The following is a 17,527-nucleotide window of genomic DNA, read 5'->3' on the forward strand; positions in this document are numbered from 1 at the left end:
ATGCCAAAAAGGGTGCAAAAAGTGCCCAAATAAATAAAGACAAAATAGTGGTTTCGAAAGTAAAACGAACGAAATTGGCGAGAAGACAGGTAATAAGTACATGCTGCAGGCTAAAGCCACAGGCGATTCACTTGTGAGCCATAATGGAGATTGCGCTGGTCAGTTGGTCATTGTGGGCATAGTCCGTTAAGCTGCAGGTAGACCTTTGTATTCATACTTTTGACTGCCACCAAAAGGCAACTTGCCAAAAAGAGCCACTTGTGCGCCAACGAGCTGCAGCTCGGTGATAAGTTGCCGAAATGCAAAAAACTCAAAAAAAGAGCTTCGCACAATGATGGTTGGTTTGTGTGGTAAACTGGCCGACAGAGTACCTTTTTGAAGTCAATGAGCAGTAAGAGTTGGGGTTGGTTGGGGAGCTGTTGCAACATGAGACTGCGGTAATTAATGAGCAGCTGCGCTGACAACCGACAATGTGCTCTTTTATTTTAGGCAAACCGTTGTGACATACTCGCCAACAAACACTCACCGGCACCTTTTCATGCGAATTTGACGTGTGTACTTATGTATATGCTATATTTGAATGCAACCATGCTGGTTGGGGTCTATGTACTTACAATGTATATTGAGCGAAATGCGCTTTGAAACCGACGGCGGCACACCGTTTGATGCAATGCAGAGGTATGAGCCCATTTCGTTGCGTGAGATTTTCGTCAGCTTCAACACTTCGCCGCGAAATGAAGACACTATGTGGAAGACAAAGCAGAAAAGAAGATAGTTAGGAGGTAGATAATGTTAAATCCTTTATTTGAGTGCTAGTTTTAAGAAATTTGTTGTCAATATTTGCTCACCCATGGTCTTTGTGCCGATGTTGTCTTTGAGCACAATCTCGTTGCCGTCCTCCCGACGCCATGTGACGATTGGTTCCGGATAGCCGCGTGCCCTAAATGCAAATAATATTATTATTTATAATTTCATAATCAAAATTTTGATAAGACTGTAGTAAAATATTCTGTTAAAAATTATATCTGTGTTAATTTTTTAGAAGGATTGTTAGTTTTTGATCTATAGCTATTCAAATTGTTTGTATTTAAATTACTTCACCAGCTTTAAAATATATGTATGTATATAAAATATTCAAGTATAAGAACACCGAATTTGATCCCTTTATATAATTTGCGGCTTATGTATTTTTGAAAATGAAAGAAAAAATAACTTACGGGCGATCTGTGGTCTGGAAGAGGAATGTAAAGGGCATGGTTAAAATACATTGCGACAAAAGATTACCATGAAATTGTTATTAAGTTCTCCGGGTAAATGATATTTCAAAACAATATATTCTGCTAAGTTGGTAGAACTATCCTTAAATATGTATGATGCCAAATATGAGCTGCTTAAGTCGGTTCACCTGAGTGCGTTGCGATTTTTACAATGGATAAAAATATTGAAAAAAGAATTTGTCTGAAATTTTTTATTTCCAACAAATTTCGTAGGCGCTATCATTGCGAATGTTGAAAGAGGCTTTCGGTCATTCAGTTTTATCAAAAACACAAGCCTACGAGTGGTACAAAGCCTTTAAAGACGGTCGTGAGATCGTTGAAGACATGAGTCGTTCTGGACAACCTTCGACCTCTTCAACTGATGAAAATATTAAAAATGTGAAGGAAGGTGAAGGGCGTGAAAATTGTCAGGCAAGTGTTAAAGAGATGGAAAGAGAGCTCGACATCTTTCGCGAGTCTGTTCGAATGATTTTGGCGGATAGTTTGAGTATAAAACGCGTTCTTGCTCAACTCGTTCCGATAAAGTTGATTTTTTCAAAAAGAGTACCATAAACATATCTCTTTAGATATGCTTGACGAATTCCGATTCTATTCGCGCCAAAACCGCTCAAACATCAAAGTGATGCTCGTTGGCTTATTCGACATTCTTCGTTTTGAGGAGTATATTTGGCCGTATTTTATGTGAGAATATCCGTCGAAAACGGCTGGAATTGTGTAAGAAAAATTCATGGATTTTATGCGATGTTAATGTACCATCGCATCGAGTATACCTAAGCAATGTCAAAAGTTTGTGCAATCAGCCTAGATTTCCTTCGACCCCTATATATCCTCTGTAGTATTTTCTGACTTTCCACATCTCTTTAAACCATTTATGCTGTGCAAAATATGTTACATTTTAGTGAGCATAAGTAACAAGGTTTCTTAAAAACTAATTGGGATTGAATGCTTAATATTAAAGAAATTGGTGTTGATCGTGGTTTAAACATTATATCCTTAATGTAGTATATTCCCAGCCCTTGGATTTCAACATCCTCTCAATACAAAATTTTGGCTCTTCGATAGAGTTTTGATTGAGGCATATACAAGTGATGCGCTTAATACGCTCCTGCATCAACTGTCATATATTTTCATAGGGAGAAAGCCAAAGTTTTCTGCTGCAAGAATTAAGGAGATTGGTGGTTGGGGGAGTAAAATATATGAACATAACAACAACATCAACAGCATCTTGCAAATGGAAGTGATAGACACAGAGAAGGCTTGTGGAGTTCTTTTGAACAACTGTGGGAGAATACTGAAAGCGATCAATTGCACATATAGAAAAGCGGCATTATTACGAGTAGCTTTGTTGTCAGAAAAGATCAATTCCAGCGTAGTAAACAAGTGTAGGACAGCTGTTAACTCACTGTCAGATCAACTGCACTTGTCCATAATTTAAGTTTCCGGTCACTGAAACACATGCGATAACGAAAAATCAGACGAGTGTGCTTAGTCAGCAGCGTAGACTTTCTAGATGAAACAGAAGCAGAGCTCACTACTCAATTTGAACAAATATCTTAGAATATTTGCAAACCAACAAAATATGGCAAGACAAGAACTACGGACTTAATAAATCCATGAAAATCCAATCAGGTCCAGGAAAATTACATACGGACTTCTCACTATTACAATGGTCACTGTCATAGTAACGTAGACTCCTTTTCCACAAGGGTTGGAATAGATATCACTTTAAAATGGGCAGCATAACTCAAATATGGCCCGTTTGCTTATCTCGCTACATGTAGGGAGGGATTCGGCTTAATACCAGTTTTAACTAAAATGTACATACACTGTAACCAAATTTTTCTTATGCAAAAGCTGATTTCAGTCTACAGCCAAGAAATAATAATATTGCAAAATTCAAGACACTGAACCCAATATTCAACATTTTTCAAACACAAATCTGCCGATACTGCTGCAATTTCATATTCGATAATCATACGAAGTAGACCATAGACTTGACGTAGTTTCACAGGAAATAGTCCAAGGGCATTAAAAAGTACGACCGAAGCGGTCAATTGACGTCCATTTCGTGATATAACACGTTCAATAAACTTGGTTTTCATTAAATTGATCGTGACATTTACTGTATGGCTTGTCATCATATTGCCCAAGTCTATATCATCCAATTCGGGCCAAAAATATTCGGTTATCATTGAGCGGTAGCAATTCCCATTCGCAGTAACGTGCCGATCTTGATGATCACGGAAGAAGTATGACCCAATGAGGCCGCCGGCCCATAAACCGCAACAAACCGTAATTTTTCGGGATGCAATGGTGACTCATGGAGTACGTGTTGATTGCTGTCTAATGCATATTATGCTTATTGACGAAGCCTTTCAGCCAGAAATGAGCCTCATCGGTGAAGACCATTTTTCGATGAAAATCCGGATCAAGTTGCTTCTCGACCCAATTCACGCACATACAACGATTCTTGTGGTCCAGCGGCTTCAGTTCTTGCATAGGTTTGATCTTGAAGGAATCTAGGTCAAATGAGAGATACCTAACGCTTAAGAACGATGTGTAAGAACGATGTGTAAGAGACTGATTTGGGTCTTTCTCAATAGATACACTAGTGGCAGAAATATTTTTGACACTAAGGGGACTTCTTTGTCTCACTGGCACGGGAACATTTTGTGCTGTGCCTGTGGATTCAAATTTTTCCACTAGACGCTCAATATTTGACAGGATGATTATGACGACCATAATTTGGACGTAGTGCTTTAAAGTTGAGGCTACTGACTCCGAATTTCGGCGGTGAATTTTAATAATTACGACTCGTTGTTGGATTGATGGATTGTTCCACGATGAAATGGCAAACCTTAATAAAGAAAAATGTCAAAAGAGCGGGAAAAATATGGCATCGTTTGCTGCCCGTATCAGTCTTCGCAGCGTCCCTATTAAAAAGCCCGTTTGAGCACGTAGGCATACGAGGTATGGCAACTGATTCCATAAAAACCGTATATTTGAAAATTATCCTACAACTCTGCCATCCCCTTCAAAGTAGTCCCCTTGGGCATCTATACAGCGATTCCAGCGCGTTTTCCATGCTTCGTAACATTTCTGGAACGCTTCGACTGAGATGTCCGCGAGTACCCTCGTCACGGCCGCCTGGATGTCCGTAATCGACTCAAAATGGGTTCCTTTGACCACCGATTTTGTTTTTGGAAACAAAATACTGGGACACGCTGAGGACGGTGTGGCTCGGCGCGTTGTCGTGATGAACTATTGACTCGTTTTCGCAATCTTTCGAGTACTTGGCAATACGAGTAGTAGACTTGATTCACAGTTTTTCCCGGTGGAACGAGTTCTTTGTGGACGATACCACGACTATCAAAAAAGGCAATAATCATCCTTTTCACCTTCGACTTGCTCATGCGAGCTTTTTTCGGGTGGGGGGCGCGCGGAGACAACCACTGTGAACTTGGGCACGACTAAGAGCACTATCGCCATACGCTCTTACAATTTTAGCGTACGTTTCCGAAGCTGTTTCGCCCAATCTGGCGCAAAATTTTACCGCGACACGTTGCTCTTGATTTCGTTTTTCTATTTTGGTGACGAGCACTACAAACACACGTCTACTCAACATGACGCAACAGGCGAACTAAACAAGCTAGAGCGATACATACTCGTATATCAGGGGAGAGGGGAGGGATGCCAGAAAGGGAATATCAAGGTCACAGGTTTACCACAAGCGCGGCAATAAAATCAGTCTCATTACTTAATTGTCAAACCTCGTATATGAAAACTCACTTTCAATTCATATGTTTTTGTAGTCTCATACAATTCAATTTTAATACTTAGTTGTCTCGAATAATTAATAATTATTTCAATATTAACAAGTAAGGAAGGGCTAAATTCGGGTGTCACCGAACATTTTATACTCTCGCATGATAAGGCGATAATCAAGATTTCATTATCCGTCATTTACATATTTTTTTATTTTGGTTCCTAATGTATATATTGTATTATACAAAGAAGGCATCAGATGGAATTCAAAATAGCGTTATATTGGAAGAAGGCGTGGTTGTGAACCGATTTCACCCATATTTCGTACATGTCATCAGGGTGCTAAGAAAATATTATATACCGAATTTCATTGAAATCGGTCCAGTAGTTCCTGAGATATGGTTTTTGGTCCATTAGTGGGCGACGCCACGCCCATTTTCAATTTTTAAAAAAATCCTGGGTGCAGCTTCCTTCTGCCATTTCTTCCGTAAAATTTTGTGTTTCTGACGTTTTTTGTTAGTCGGTTAACGCACTTTTAGTGATTTTTAACATAACCTTTGTATGGGAGGTGGGCGTGGTTATTATCCGATTTCCATTCCATTTTTGAACTGTATGTGGAAATGTCTGAAGAAAACGACTCTATAGAGTTTGGTTGACATAGCTATAGTAGTTTCCGAGATATGTACAAAAAACTTAATAGGGGCGGGGCCACGCCCACTTTTCCAAAAAAATTACGTCCAAATATGCTCCTCCCTAATACGATCCTTTGTGCCAAATTTCACTTTAATATCTTTATTTATGGCTTAGTTATGACACTTTATAGGATTTCGGTTTCCGCCATTTTGTGGGCGTGGCAGTGGGCCGATTTTGCCCATCTTCGAACTTAACCTTCTTATGGAGCCAAGAAATACGTGTACCAAGTTTCATCATGATATCTCAATTTTTACTCAAGTTACAGCTTGCACGGACAGACGGACGGACAGACGGACGGACGGACGGACAGACAGACATCCGGATTTCAAATCTACTCGTCACCCTGATCACTTTGGTATACATAACCCTATATCTGACTCTTTTAGTTTTAGGACTTACAAACAACCGTTTTGTGAACAAAACTATAATACTCTCTTTAGCAACTTTGTTGCGAGAGTATAAAAATAAGTTGTCCAGTGTAGAACCCTGAGTTCTTTAAGTTACTATAAAAAATAAATAAAAAATATGTGAATCTTGCACTTAAAGTCGCATTAAAAAGGTCACCGCTATAATTTTTAAATTCTACCAACTTTTTATTGTTTCTTATCGCACAAAAGCAGATGTCATTGCCAGAGAACTTAAATTTCTTTGGACCCCGAAGCAACAGCACACATACACAACATTATATGTAAATAAAAACTTACACAGAAAAATAAGTCAGCGGTATGAGAGCGTCTACTCCAGCTCACACCGAGACACTGGCTTTGTTTAGCGCGCACCCGTAATGTATGCAACACTTTTGATGATTGCATTACTTGCAGGCAAATGTCTACCGAACAAAAGCCGGCAGCTGCAGAAGTGTAAACAATGGCGCTTGGCTGAACTGCAGCCAACTCGGTTAGGTCCATTTACACAGTGTCAGTGACTGGCTTAGACTTTCAAAGCATGTTTGCATACTTTTGGGCGTTTAAACATAAGTGTGAACAAGCTGCCGGCTAGTAAGCGACAACAGGCTAACAAACTGAGGCAAAACAACAAAAATAAATAATAAAAACGCTGCAGCAGTGTTGAAAACTTTCGTCGAAAAGTTCGGCAGTGGCAGCATCATAAAGTGCAGTGCATTAATTAATTCATTTGTCGGTCGGAAATTATTTAGCATTCCATTTAAGTTCAATGTCTAACAAGACGAGACTGGCTGTTGCAAAAATTGAGCAAAAGATAAAACATATTTTGCGAAAATTTTCGAATCCCAACAAAGTGGAAATTTAGCAATGTACTTAAGTTAAATATTAAGTGAAATTCACTCGCCTGATGACTTGCTGCAACCTTTTTGCTTGTCTCCACACACACTTTCACATGTGTGTGTATATGTGTTCTTTGGGTCAATAAATCACCAACAAAGTAAGCAGCAAATACAAACTGACCAAATGCTTTGAGTCCTCCTCACATCCTTACTGCACTCGATATCCTTCCACATGTCTATGCTCCTTTGTTGCGTTCGCTCTACTTTGCTGCAACACTCAGCCATTCATTATTGTGGCAAATGTGGCAGAAATTTTGCTACTTTGTGGTACATTTAGTAACTATGTGCTTGACTCTGCTTGATTCCGTGCAGCTGGGGTACGGCGGAGCAAGTGTGGCGGCCAGCGAAATGGCAAAGTTCTGTCCACTAAATCAAGAAGAATGAAGTGTCGCTTAATTTGTTGACATTATTACTTAATGGCGGTGGTGGACACACCTCACACCCGCCCTAAACGTTGGGGTAGCAAGACTTTGTTGTATTATTTGTTGTGGTTTTATTACTGTTGGGCAAAAGTAATTTTTTATTGGCCAAAAATTATCACAAATGACTTTGAGCCAGTTTTCTACGCTGTTTTTGTTGTAACCGCTGGTGGTTTTGAGGATTTTAGTAGATTTTAATGAGCACACTACGTTAAAGCAGGTTAAACAGCGCAAAATAAAAACGAAAATAATTTGCGTGTGTGGATATGTTGGAAAACTTTCTTATTTGTCAAGATATCTTCATGAAATTTTGCACGAATTATTTCGGAAAGAATTTCTACTATAATCGAATAAATTTCATAAAAATTTCTCAGTACTAAAAATATTTGTGATATTTTTGGATATCGCCATTACTTTATTATATACAAAGTTTAGTAAAATTTAAAGATTTCTTTTCGGATAAAATTATCAACGAAAACCAATTTTTGTCCGGAAAGTAATAGGAATCATTTTCTTCCGCGTAGACTCTATTTCAGAAAATGCAGCGTTCGTTAGGGCAGAGGTATGCGCTTTAGTAAAAAATGGTGTGTTGCGATGGCACCAAGCTTTTTTGGAGGGCCGGGACGAGGTCGCTGGTGAAGACCGGAAGATGAGCAAGTCCAAAGTGAAAACGATGTTCATTGTCTTTTTTATATTAAAGGCATTGTCCCTCATGAATCTGTTCCTGCTGAACAAACCGTCAGCGCCAAGTTTTACGTGGAAGTCCTCAAGAGACTCAAACGAAGATTCAATCGGGTCTAAATTTGGCACGTGGAATTCCTCTAATTTTCCTATGTCACGATGTGAAAATGGGTGAAATCGGACTACAAGCACGTCTAGCTTCCCATATATGTAGTATAACACAATTTTAAATACCATTTGATAAATCAAGAAGTAATTAATATAACGGGATTTTGCAATTATAATTCCTTTAAAGTATGCCATTCTACCACGAAAATGTGGGTCAATGTGTGAGATATATAATTGAAATGCAAATGTCTCTTTTTATATTATACTTTTGAAACACAATGTTCTTTTAATCAATATTGTTTAATTTAATCCTTTTTCAAAGCAGCTTCAGACCTCCTATATACATATGTAAGTACATATGTATATGTAATTAAATATTCCACTTTATATTCGTTAAGCATGTTAAAATATTATATTTTCAGAAAATATAAAAAACTTCATGCGAGTTTTTTTATTTGACACCTCAATCGCTAAATTGCTGCTATTTCACAAACAAGATTTTAAGGAGAAGCAACAACTGCCTTAATTTGGGAGTGCATTACCCTTTCCGTATGCTGCGATGTGCTACCTCAAAGGAGAATGAACACAAACAATGCACTCCTTCGCCACATTCAGACTACACCACATACAACAAACACATCAGCTATACCGCTATCGTGGGGAACTCTACACACTCACTTCACATTTTCTCAGAGTTAGTCAATGGGAATTTCTCAATTGCGATCGGTCAATGGTCAAATTGCACGTCGGTTCGTGAAGCGAGATAAATAGTAACAAACGCGTTATAAGTAACTTAATAGTAAAAGTGGTTTTTTCAATTATTTTATTTGATTTAAAATTTTGAGTCAGAGTTGTGCAAATTAAATGAAAACAAAAATTAAGTGAAAAGTTGTAAGTGTTCTAGTAAAAGCAAAAAATGTGCGTAAAGTGAAATAACATAGTGTGCATATGCAAGTTTGTTTCTTATGACATGTTTATGACATGTTTATGCATGTTAATACCGAAGTGAGTGCAAATCGAATATTTTATTTCTTCATAAATAGTGGTGTAGTGAAAGAGTGAAATAATTTCTGCTTAAATATGTTTCAAAAAATGTGAAGTCAAGCGTTCGTTTTTTCGATGTTCGTCTATCGTCCTTTTCTATTTAACCAACAACGTCGTTCGTATAAAACAACAAACAAATAATGTCAGTTCAGAAAAGTAATAAATTTAAAGGTAAGTACAGGATGTTTGTATAAAAATTACTTTATATTAAAAAAAAAAATGAAATACGTTTCAAAAATTAATTATATGTATATTTTTAAAAATTTCATTTTTAATTTCGAAATTGCTGAAAAAATTAGAATATAACTAGCTGACCCCGCAGCCGTTTTCCTGCGTGAAATTATATGTTTTGAAATGAAAAGAAAGTTGAATTTATATTGTGTTGAAAATCATTTATTTGGGATTTTTCTAATTTTTTTTTAACGTAGCGCAGCTTGATGAACAAAATTTTTTTGGTTTCTTTTCTGGTGCGTAAATGTTCAGAGAAGATAGGTTTTGAACTCGTGAACACGCCACGTATATCTGGCCGTGTGAAAAACGCATTTCCAAATTTATCCCACACTCTTCTATCTACTATCCTTGTGGCCTGTTGATTGTCATTTCAAATGCAATTTACCTGGAAACTGAATAGGTTTGAACTGAAATGGCAAATCGTTGGAACTCAAAAGAATTCGTAGAATCAAGCATTCTGCCCCCCTGTATTCGATAGCTGCGTCACAATCAGTCGGGTTCCATTGCACAGTTTCGGCGCATGAAGATTGCGAAACATAATAATGACAGATCCAACTTTGAGACGCAAATGATGCTGCAGCATACCAAGCCTCTCCAAAAAATTTAGAAATTCCACTGGATAATTCACAACTTCGTGTCATTGTCAAGACGATCGGAATTTGCCCACTTCCAATTCTTAACGAATAGAATTTAAAATCTCATCGGCGATGTAATTTTTTTCAAATCCCGTAATTGACGCGAATTTGAAGGCTGATATGTCGAAATGACCATCGCGAAAAGTGTGCGAACTTCAGTGGTATGCGAAGTAGTTATCGAATCGTCCATTGTTTGATTACATTTATTATCATGTTCCAGCAATTGTAATTGCTTGCATGCTTCTCAAAAAGTTACACACACTCTACCATTCACAGTGTGCAATGACTCAAATGAAATTGAACCACGTACATTTATCAATAGCAACCGAAGGTATTAGCAATCGGGTTTCGAACTCGTGAACACGCCACGTATATCGGGCCGTGTGAAAAAACACATTTCCAGATTTATCCCACACTCTTCTAGCTACTATCCTTGTGTCCTGTTGATTGTCATTTCAAATGCAATTTACCTGGAAACTGAGTACGTTTGAACTGAAATGGGAAATCGTTAGAACTCAAAGGAATTCGCAGGATCAAGCATTCTGTCCCCTTGTATTTGATAGGTGCGTCACAATCAGTCGGGTTCTATTACACAGTTTCGGCGCATGAAAATGGGAAACATAATAACGACGGATCCTACTTTGAGACGCAAATGATGCGGTGGCATACCAAGCCTGTCCAAAGAATTTAGGAATACCACTGATAATTCACGGCGTCGTCTTCATAGTCGATGCTTATATCGAAAAGTATGCGAACTTCATTTTCATTCCAGTGATTAACGTGTTCCAGTATTTGTAATTGCTGCCTTACTTCTTCAAAACTTGCACACATCGAACCATTCACAGTAAGCAATGACTCAAATAAAGTTGAACCACGTACATTAATCAATAGCAACCGAAGGTAGAACCAATCGTCGTTTTTCGCGTGGATTGTGTAAATTCGTCCTAATGCATTAGTTAATAAGACACCTGGATGTCAATCTACTGGTTGGCCTTGATTTCTGTGTAACTATTCGACGATGCATTCCATGTACATATAATATCAAGGCATTTCCGAATAGAGCAATGTTCTCGCAAACGAATCACTGACGCAATTTGAGAAAAAATTCGTCAATGTCAATGTCAATGTTGTTGGAAGTGTTTCCGCTGGCTGTACTGTATTCTCTGGGTTGAAAAACACTCTTTAGCCATTCTCCAAATGAACTGCGAAACGCACAACTGTCGGAAAAGTCGATTTAACCAAACTACAATATCAAACATTGGCATGAGTTTTGAATGTGAACTGGACGATAGTGGCGAATATGGTACGATCCATATGTTGTCGACATCGATATTCACTACTCTAAGTTGAATGGTAAATGTCCTGCCATTGTCGTCTGATGAGCTACGACGATAGAGTGGATATCCATCATTTCCAGTTTGCGGTTCCGAAAGAAAAGCACGTGGATAGTGTTTCGTGCATTTATTGCAAGTGGGATTGTGGTGTCCGCAAAGTCCATCAAACACCGTAGCTGTTGTTCGAAAAGTCTTGCTGATTGACAGCGATCCATAATTCCACACATATGTCATCGCATCCTGGGAGTTTCAGTTCATGTTTCTTGGGCTGCCATATGTTGATGGCAAAAAGAACGCCGATCGATATTAGCGCGATGTCTTCGTTGCTTCGTAACAAATTTCACTTCGTTTGAAACACACATAAAGTTTTCACTGAATAATTTTCAATAATTTTTCCGGAATAAAAAAGTAAGCGACCGAAATTGAACGATTCAAATAATTTACAAATCAAAATATTGAAAAACAAAACAAAAAAGAATTGTATGAAAAGTCACTTTTTGGAAATTTCCAATTTTTCGACTTTTCCTTATGAAAAGTATATGGTTTTTTTTATATCTAACCCTTTCCAGATCCACAGCGAGCAACTTCTGATTTCATGAAGATTGGTTCCGCCGTTTTTGAGCGTTAGCGTTACTAACAAACAAACAATCATTTTTACTTACATATGTAAATATGTACATATGTATGTATGTATGTATGTATATACAAAATAAAACGTTTGTATGGGAAAAAGAAAAGGGCTGTTTTTAGGGGCTTTCCGGCAACTTTCGTAATTTTTTCTTACATAAGAACCTTCTCCTTATAATAACAAATACAACAAAAAAAAAATCAGCCAAATCGGTTCAGCCGTTTATGAGTGATGATCTTACAAAGAAAGTGGCATTGATTTTTATATATATAGATTGAAAATTTTACTTAAAGTAAATTTCAAAAAATTCTTTTTGCTGAATTATTTGGAAAGTGTTATAAAATAAATTGTTTACTGACTTTATGAATTTAGGCAAATTTATATTAATTTATGCTTTAAGGGGTTATATTCACTTGCAAGTAAAATAAGTATGCTTTGTTCTTCTTCTTTACTGGCATAGAAACCGCTTACGCGGTTATAGCCTAGTTAACAAGGTGGTGCCAATTGGAGATTCCAAGCGAGGATGAAGTCATAAATATACTTTAATTAAGCTAAAAACATGCTTCTAAAACTATTCAAACTAAAAAGTAAAGCTTAAAGCCAAATTTTGTACAGATGTCGCTCAACTAAAAATGGGTTCAATCGGATCAAAACTTCCCTTGACTCCCCAATATATGAGTTATTTTAATAAAAGTGGGAGAGCGTGTTTTACTCATCACGGTGTGTTTGTGTTAAAATAGATAAATTTGAGCGAAAATTTGCCCTAGCCCCTATATAACTAATATCAGGTTTTTCGAACATATGGCTGACTTTACTCTATATGATTGGTTTTATACCTTAAAGAATGTCCCAGTGAGCCAGAAATGGGCCTTAACGCTGAGCAAAATTTGAATTTGACTCGAAAACGTCGGATCTTCTCGGATCTTTTCAAGAGCCCATAGAGCGAACCGATTTCGCTTGGGAAAGTTTATCGGCTTCAGTTCTGGCACAAGCTTTTTCATTTATGAATGGTTTTTACTATCCTATCTTCTAAGTTGGTTCGAACTGAACACAGTGTGCTAAATGTTACTAAAATCGGTTCAATAGGTTAGGAGCCCATCGCGGTTAAACAACGTGACACTTAATTTTTATATTTAAAGATTTTTTTATTGTTATTTTTGGTACATATTTTCTAATACACTCACCGACATGTCAATTTGACCGAACTGCCTTCAGGTACGATCACATCAGAGGAGGTATCTTCCGCAACAAAGTCTGGTGGTATTACGACATCAAGAAAGCCAATCTATAAAGAGAGAAATTATAGTAAATTTATTTTTTTTTAATTATGGTTATAAAGAAAAATAATTAGTTTTATTTATGAAATGCATATTTCTGAAAATTCGTTATTAATATACCAACTACGACTAAAATACAAATATTTAGTCATAAATACCAGAATTTTAAGTTTTTAAAAAAAATTGCATTAGCTAGACAGCTATAGTGCTGCTTCCTGATTTTTAGTTTGAACTAATGTTAATAATATTGAAAAAATAATACAAATTATGGCTTGTTGAGCTTTGTTGTCTTCGAGCTCCTTAAACGCTGCTGGTTTATTGACGTATTCCTTTGATTTAATATATGCCCAGAGAAAATATTCGAGAGGTGTTTAATCACATCATCTTGGCGGCCATTTGGCTGGGCCCTTTCTCGAAATGAACGAGCTATCAAACTTTGAATGCAATTTGTCCATGTTTAGACATAAAACTCAAGCCGATGCACCATCATGCTGGAAATATCAGAAACATAATCCCGGAAAAAGTCGTTCAGAATCGTTTTGTAATGCTCACTATTCACTATTTTTGCCATTTTTCCGCTAGAGACATTACGAGTATTCCATTAGTGTAAAACTTTTCTGGTTTCTCGGCGAAAAAGTGCGACAAGTAATTTTAATAGGCTTCTTTTGAAGCCAACTTTACTCCATCAAGGTAGTTCTGCATTGATCGCGACAAATGGTAGTCCGATGGCGCAAGGTCAGGGCTATATGGTGGATGCATCAAAACTTCTCAGCCTAGCTCTCCCAGTTTTTGCCGAGCCATCATATATGTGTGTGGTCTAGCGTTGTCCGGAAGGAAGACGAAGCCCTTTCTGTTGATCAGTTCTTACTTTTTTTTCTATTGCTTGCTTCAATATCATCAATTGTTGACTGTAAAAAGTAGAATCAATCTACCAGGATGGAGCAGCTCATAGTGGATGATTCCCTTCCAATCCCACCAAACACTCAGCATAACCTCATAACGTCAATCGTGGCTTTGCGACCATTGGTTGAGGTTCCCTACTCTAGGGCCATGATCTTTTTCGCACATTATTGTCGTATTCGATTCACTTTTTGTCTCCTGTTACCATTCGCTTCAGAAATGGTTCGATTTCATTTCGTTTCAGCAAAGAATGACCGACGTTAATTCGATCCATTTATTTTCATACACAATTCATGTGGTACCCAAACATCGCGCATCTTTTTGTTAACAGCCTTTCTTAAATGATTTAAAACTGTTTGACGATAATTTTTAAATTCCTTAGCAATGTCGTGGCTGCTTATATGACGGTCCTGGTCAGTCTCTTCCATAATTTCCCCGTCTTTTTCAACGAAACGTCGAGCAGAGCGAGGTGCATCTGTCACATCGAAATTTCCAAAACGGAGCGAGCAATTCACACGAACTGATACCGCATCGTCTCCGTAAATTTTACAAAATTCATTGGTGGCTTGCATGGCATTCTTCCCTTTTTTGTTCAAATTTTGAAATAATAGCGAATTTCTGAGAATTTTCACTCATTTTTGAACAGCTGTGGCTTTTTTAAACTTCTCCGAATTTAATTTCTTAACTTTATTTTGGTTAATTGAAGTCTAAATCTTATCTTTCCAACACTGTATGGTATGACACAATGTGATTGGTAGCACTGGAGATATACGACTGCAACGACATCTATTGACAAAATACGAAAAGACTTTTTCGACTACTGTATATAACTATGCATGAACATTTTTTTTTAAATTTTAATAGAAAATTTTTACATAAATTTTTTCCTGAGTGCGATCCTTCTTCCATAACTTTGTCCTTGCTTGTTTGACTATTGAATTGGTTGGCAACAACACATATGCGGAAGACTACAAATCTCAGAAATCTACTCAACAGGCACAATCGCAGAAACATTTACAGCGTGTGCTTTAATCTCAATTAACTTGATTGCGCTAAGTGAATTCCGTGCATTTGTAGTTTTATTATAATCAAAGCTGTCATCAGCGCCGCCACGTCCGACTTTCATGTCTGGACGCTAACTTCCTGCCAGAGCTGTCAAACAACCACAGAGCAATGGTTATAAAAAATCTCACACGCCGAACACCTTGATGTGCGCATAAAAATCACCTTTTAATAAACAGTAGCCAACAAAAACAACAACAACAACTTATGGCCACATAAATAAGCAGCTACAAATGAGCGAAGAACACATAAATGGGAGTGTAGAGCATGCATTTACGAGCGACACAAGGTAAAATGGGCAAATGCTGACAGCTGGCAAAAAGGTAGAGGCCGGCTACTTTATTGCGGCGCACAGTCGCCAAGTATTGACAGAGATTATTATATATTTACTCAAGGCAAACAACTAGCTACTTATTTATCTGGAACTATCAGAAACTAGAAGAAGAGAAACTATTCCAGTGTATTTGTTGTGGCAATATTTTACAATAGTTTGTGGGATTTTTTACTGGCAACAACACTCATCTATTTTTCCAGTAAATATTTGTTTGTATATCTGCACAATAACATTAAAAATATACAAAACAGAAATAAGAGAAATAATAGAAAATGCAAACACCTAAAGGAATCCATTCAGTCGTGCATTTTCGCCTCATGTCCAGCCACAAAAATGTGAAAATACGAAAATTCACATGCCACATTTCGTAGCAGCAAGGCAAGCGAGCCGAGCCACCGCGCGGTGAAAGCGCCGACGAAGAAGTGAAATAAAAATTAAGGAAGCATGAAATACATTTTATTGGCGCCATAAACTTCACTTGGTTGGACATTGAAGTGTGCGCTGCCTGGTTGGGAAGCTTGGCACTGCTGCGACCTGCTAGGACAGGGGTGTGTTGCGAGCGTTTGTCTTTGCTTGCAAACATTATTCCTACTTAACCCCAACCAGCAACCGCAAGCTCTATAATACTCATTGTTTTAGTATTTGTTTGCTTATTCGTCTTATTTGTATACATATGTGTGTGTGTGTGTGTGTTTACTGCGCACTCAGTCGTGTGTGCACTCACTAAAGTGTGTTCGTCTGTTAAGTTTTTGTTTCTTGTGCATTTAAAGGTTTTCAGTTCGATGCCACCACAATATTCAGCTGCATGACAATATTGGTTTATTGTGTTTGCGGTGTGTACACACAGCGTTCGACAGAGTTCGACACTTTGCAAATTGCTTTGGTATAAAATCAAACTTTTTCTTGCTGTTACAAAGTAAAAATGTTTAAATTATGGATATCTAAGTGGCGTATGAGCGATATTTTATAGGTTTTATGGGCACTGAATATTACTCATACGCCATGTAGGTATGTACGAATTTTTAAGCATATTAGAATTAGACAAATTATGAAATGATATTTGTAAGTAAGCTGTAGAGAAAGTTTTTGAATATATTATATATGAGCTGTGTTCAAAAGAGAACGAGAATTTTCGATTTTTGAAATAAACACATTATTCATTTGTCTACATTAATGTTGTCGCCTTCAAAAGAGCCCCATTAGATGTTATGTACTTATGCCAGCGCTTCTTTCAATCATCGAAAAAAATCCTCAAACTCTATTTGTGGTTTAGTCTTTAGCACTTTCAGTGAATTTCATCTATTTTTCTTTGTCGTTCTTCGAAATCATTAATTGTGAAAATTGGAAAAAATCACGCGGAGCCATTTCTGGCGCATATGGAGGCTGGGGAATCGTTAGAGTATTATTTTTGGCCAAGAATCCACGAAAAAATTCTTTGATATGTTTTTTTACTAAGTGAAAATTGCCAAGTACACATCTAACCTTTATTTAAAGCTTTTGGGGATTATTAGTGGACTCGTGTTCACTACTACCAACAGCAAGCAACGCGGTATCATTTGCAAATGTGGCTGTTGCATAATTGCAGTCTACTGACAGGTCATGTGTGAATAAAATATAGAGAAGAGTGCCCAACACACTACTTTGTGGAACTATTGTTTTTACTTCTCTAAAAATAGAATACTTGTCATCTTGTTTAACGCGGAAGTAACGACCTGATATATATGATTTCATGAGATCATAATGCTGATCGGTCCTTTGTAACAAACTTTATCGAATGCTTTTGCAACATCCAAAAACATGGCAGAACAGAATTTTTTTTTCCTCAAAGCCTTTTTC

The 17,527-nt window shown here is 37.4% G+C and overlaps 1 protein-coding gene across 1 annotated transcript in view; it reads right to left on the reverse strand.

Moving 5' to 3' along the window:
* Nucleotides 1-17,527, reverse strand: part of LOC105233099 (lachesin) — an 84,609-nt gene that overhangs the window by 29,081 nt on the left and 38,001 nt on the right. Inside the window, exons 4-6 of the mRNA XM_049454888.1 lie at nt 13,303-13,403; nt 849-940; nt 615-743 (exon numbers count right to left, since the gene is read on the reverse strand). Of these exons, the coding sequence (XP_049310845.1) occupies nt 615-743; nt 849-940; nt 13,303-13,403 (322 nt within the window). The remainder of the gene's footprint in view (nt 1-614; nt 744-848; nt 941-13,302; nt 13,404-17,527) is intronic.

Source organism: Bactrocera dorsalis, chromosome 4 (genome assembly GCF_023373825.1).
Source record: "Bactrocera dorsalis isolate Fly_Bdor chromosome 4, ASM2337382v1, whole genome shotgun sequence".
NCBI lineage: Eukaryota > Metazoa > Arthropoda > Insecta > Diptera > Tephritidae > Bactrocera > Bactrocera dorsalis.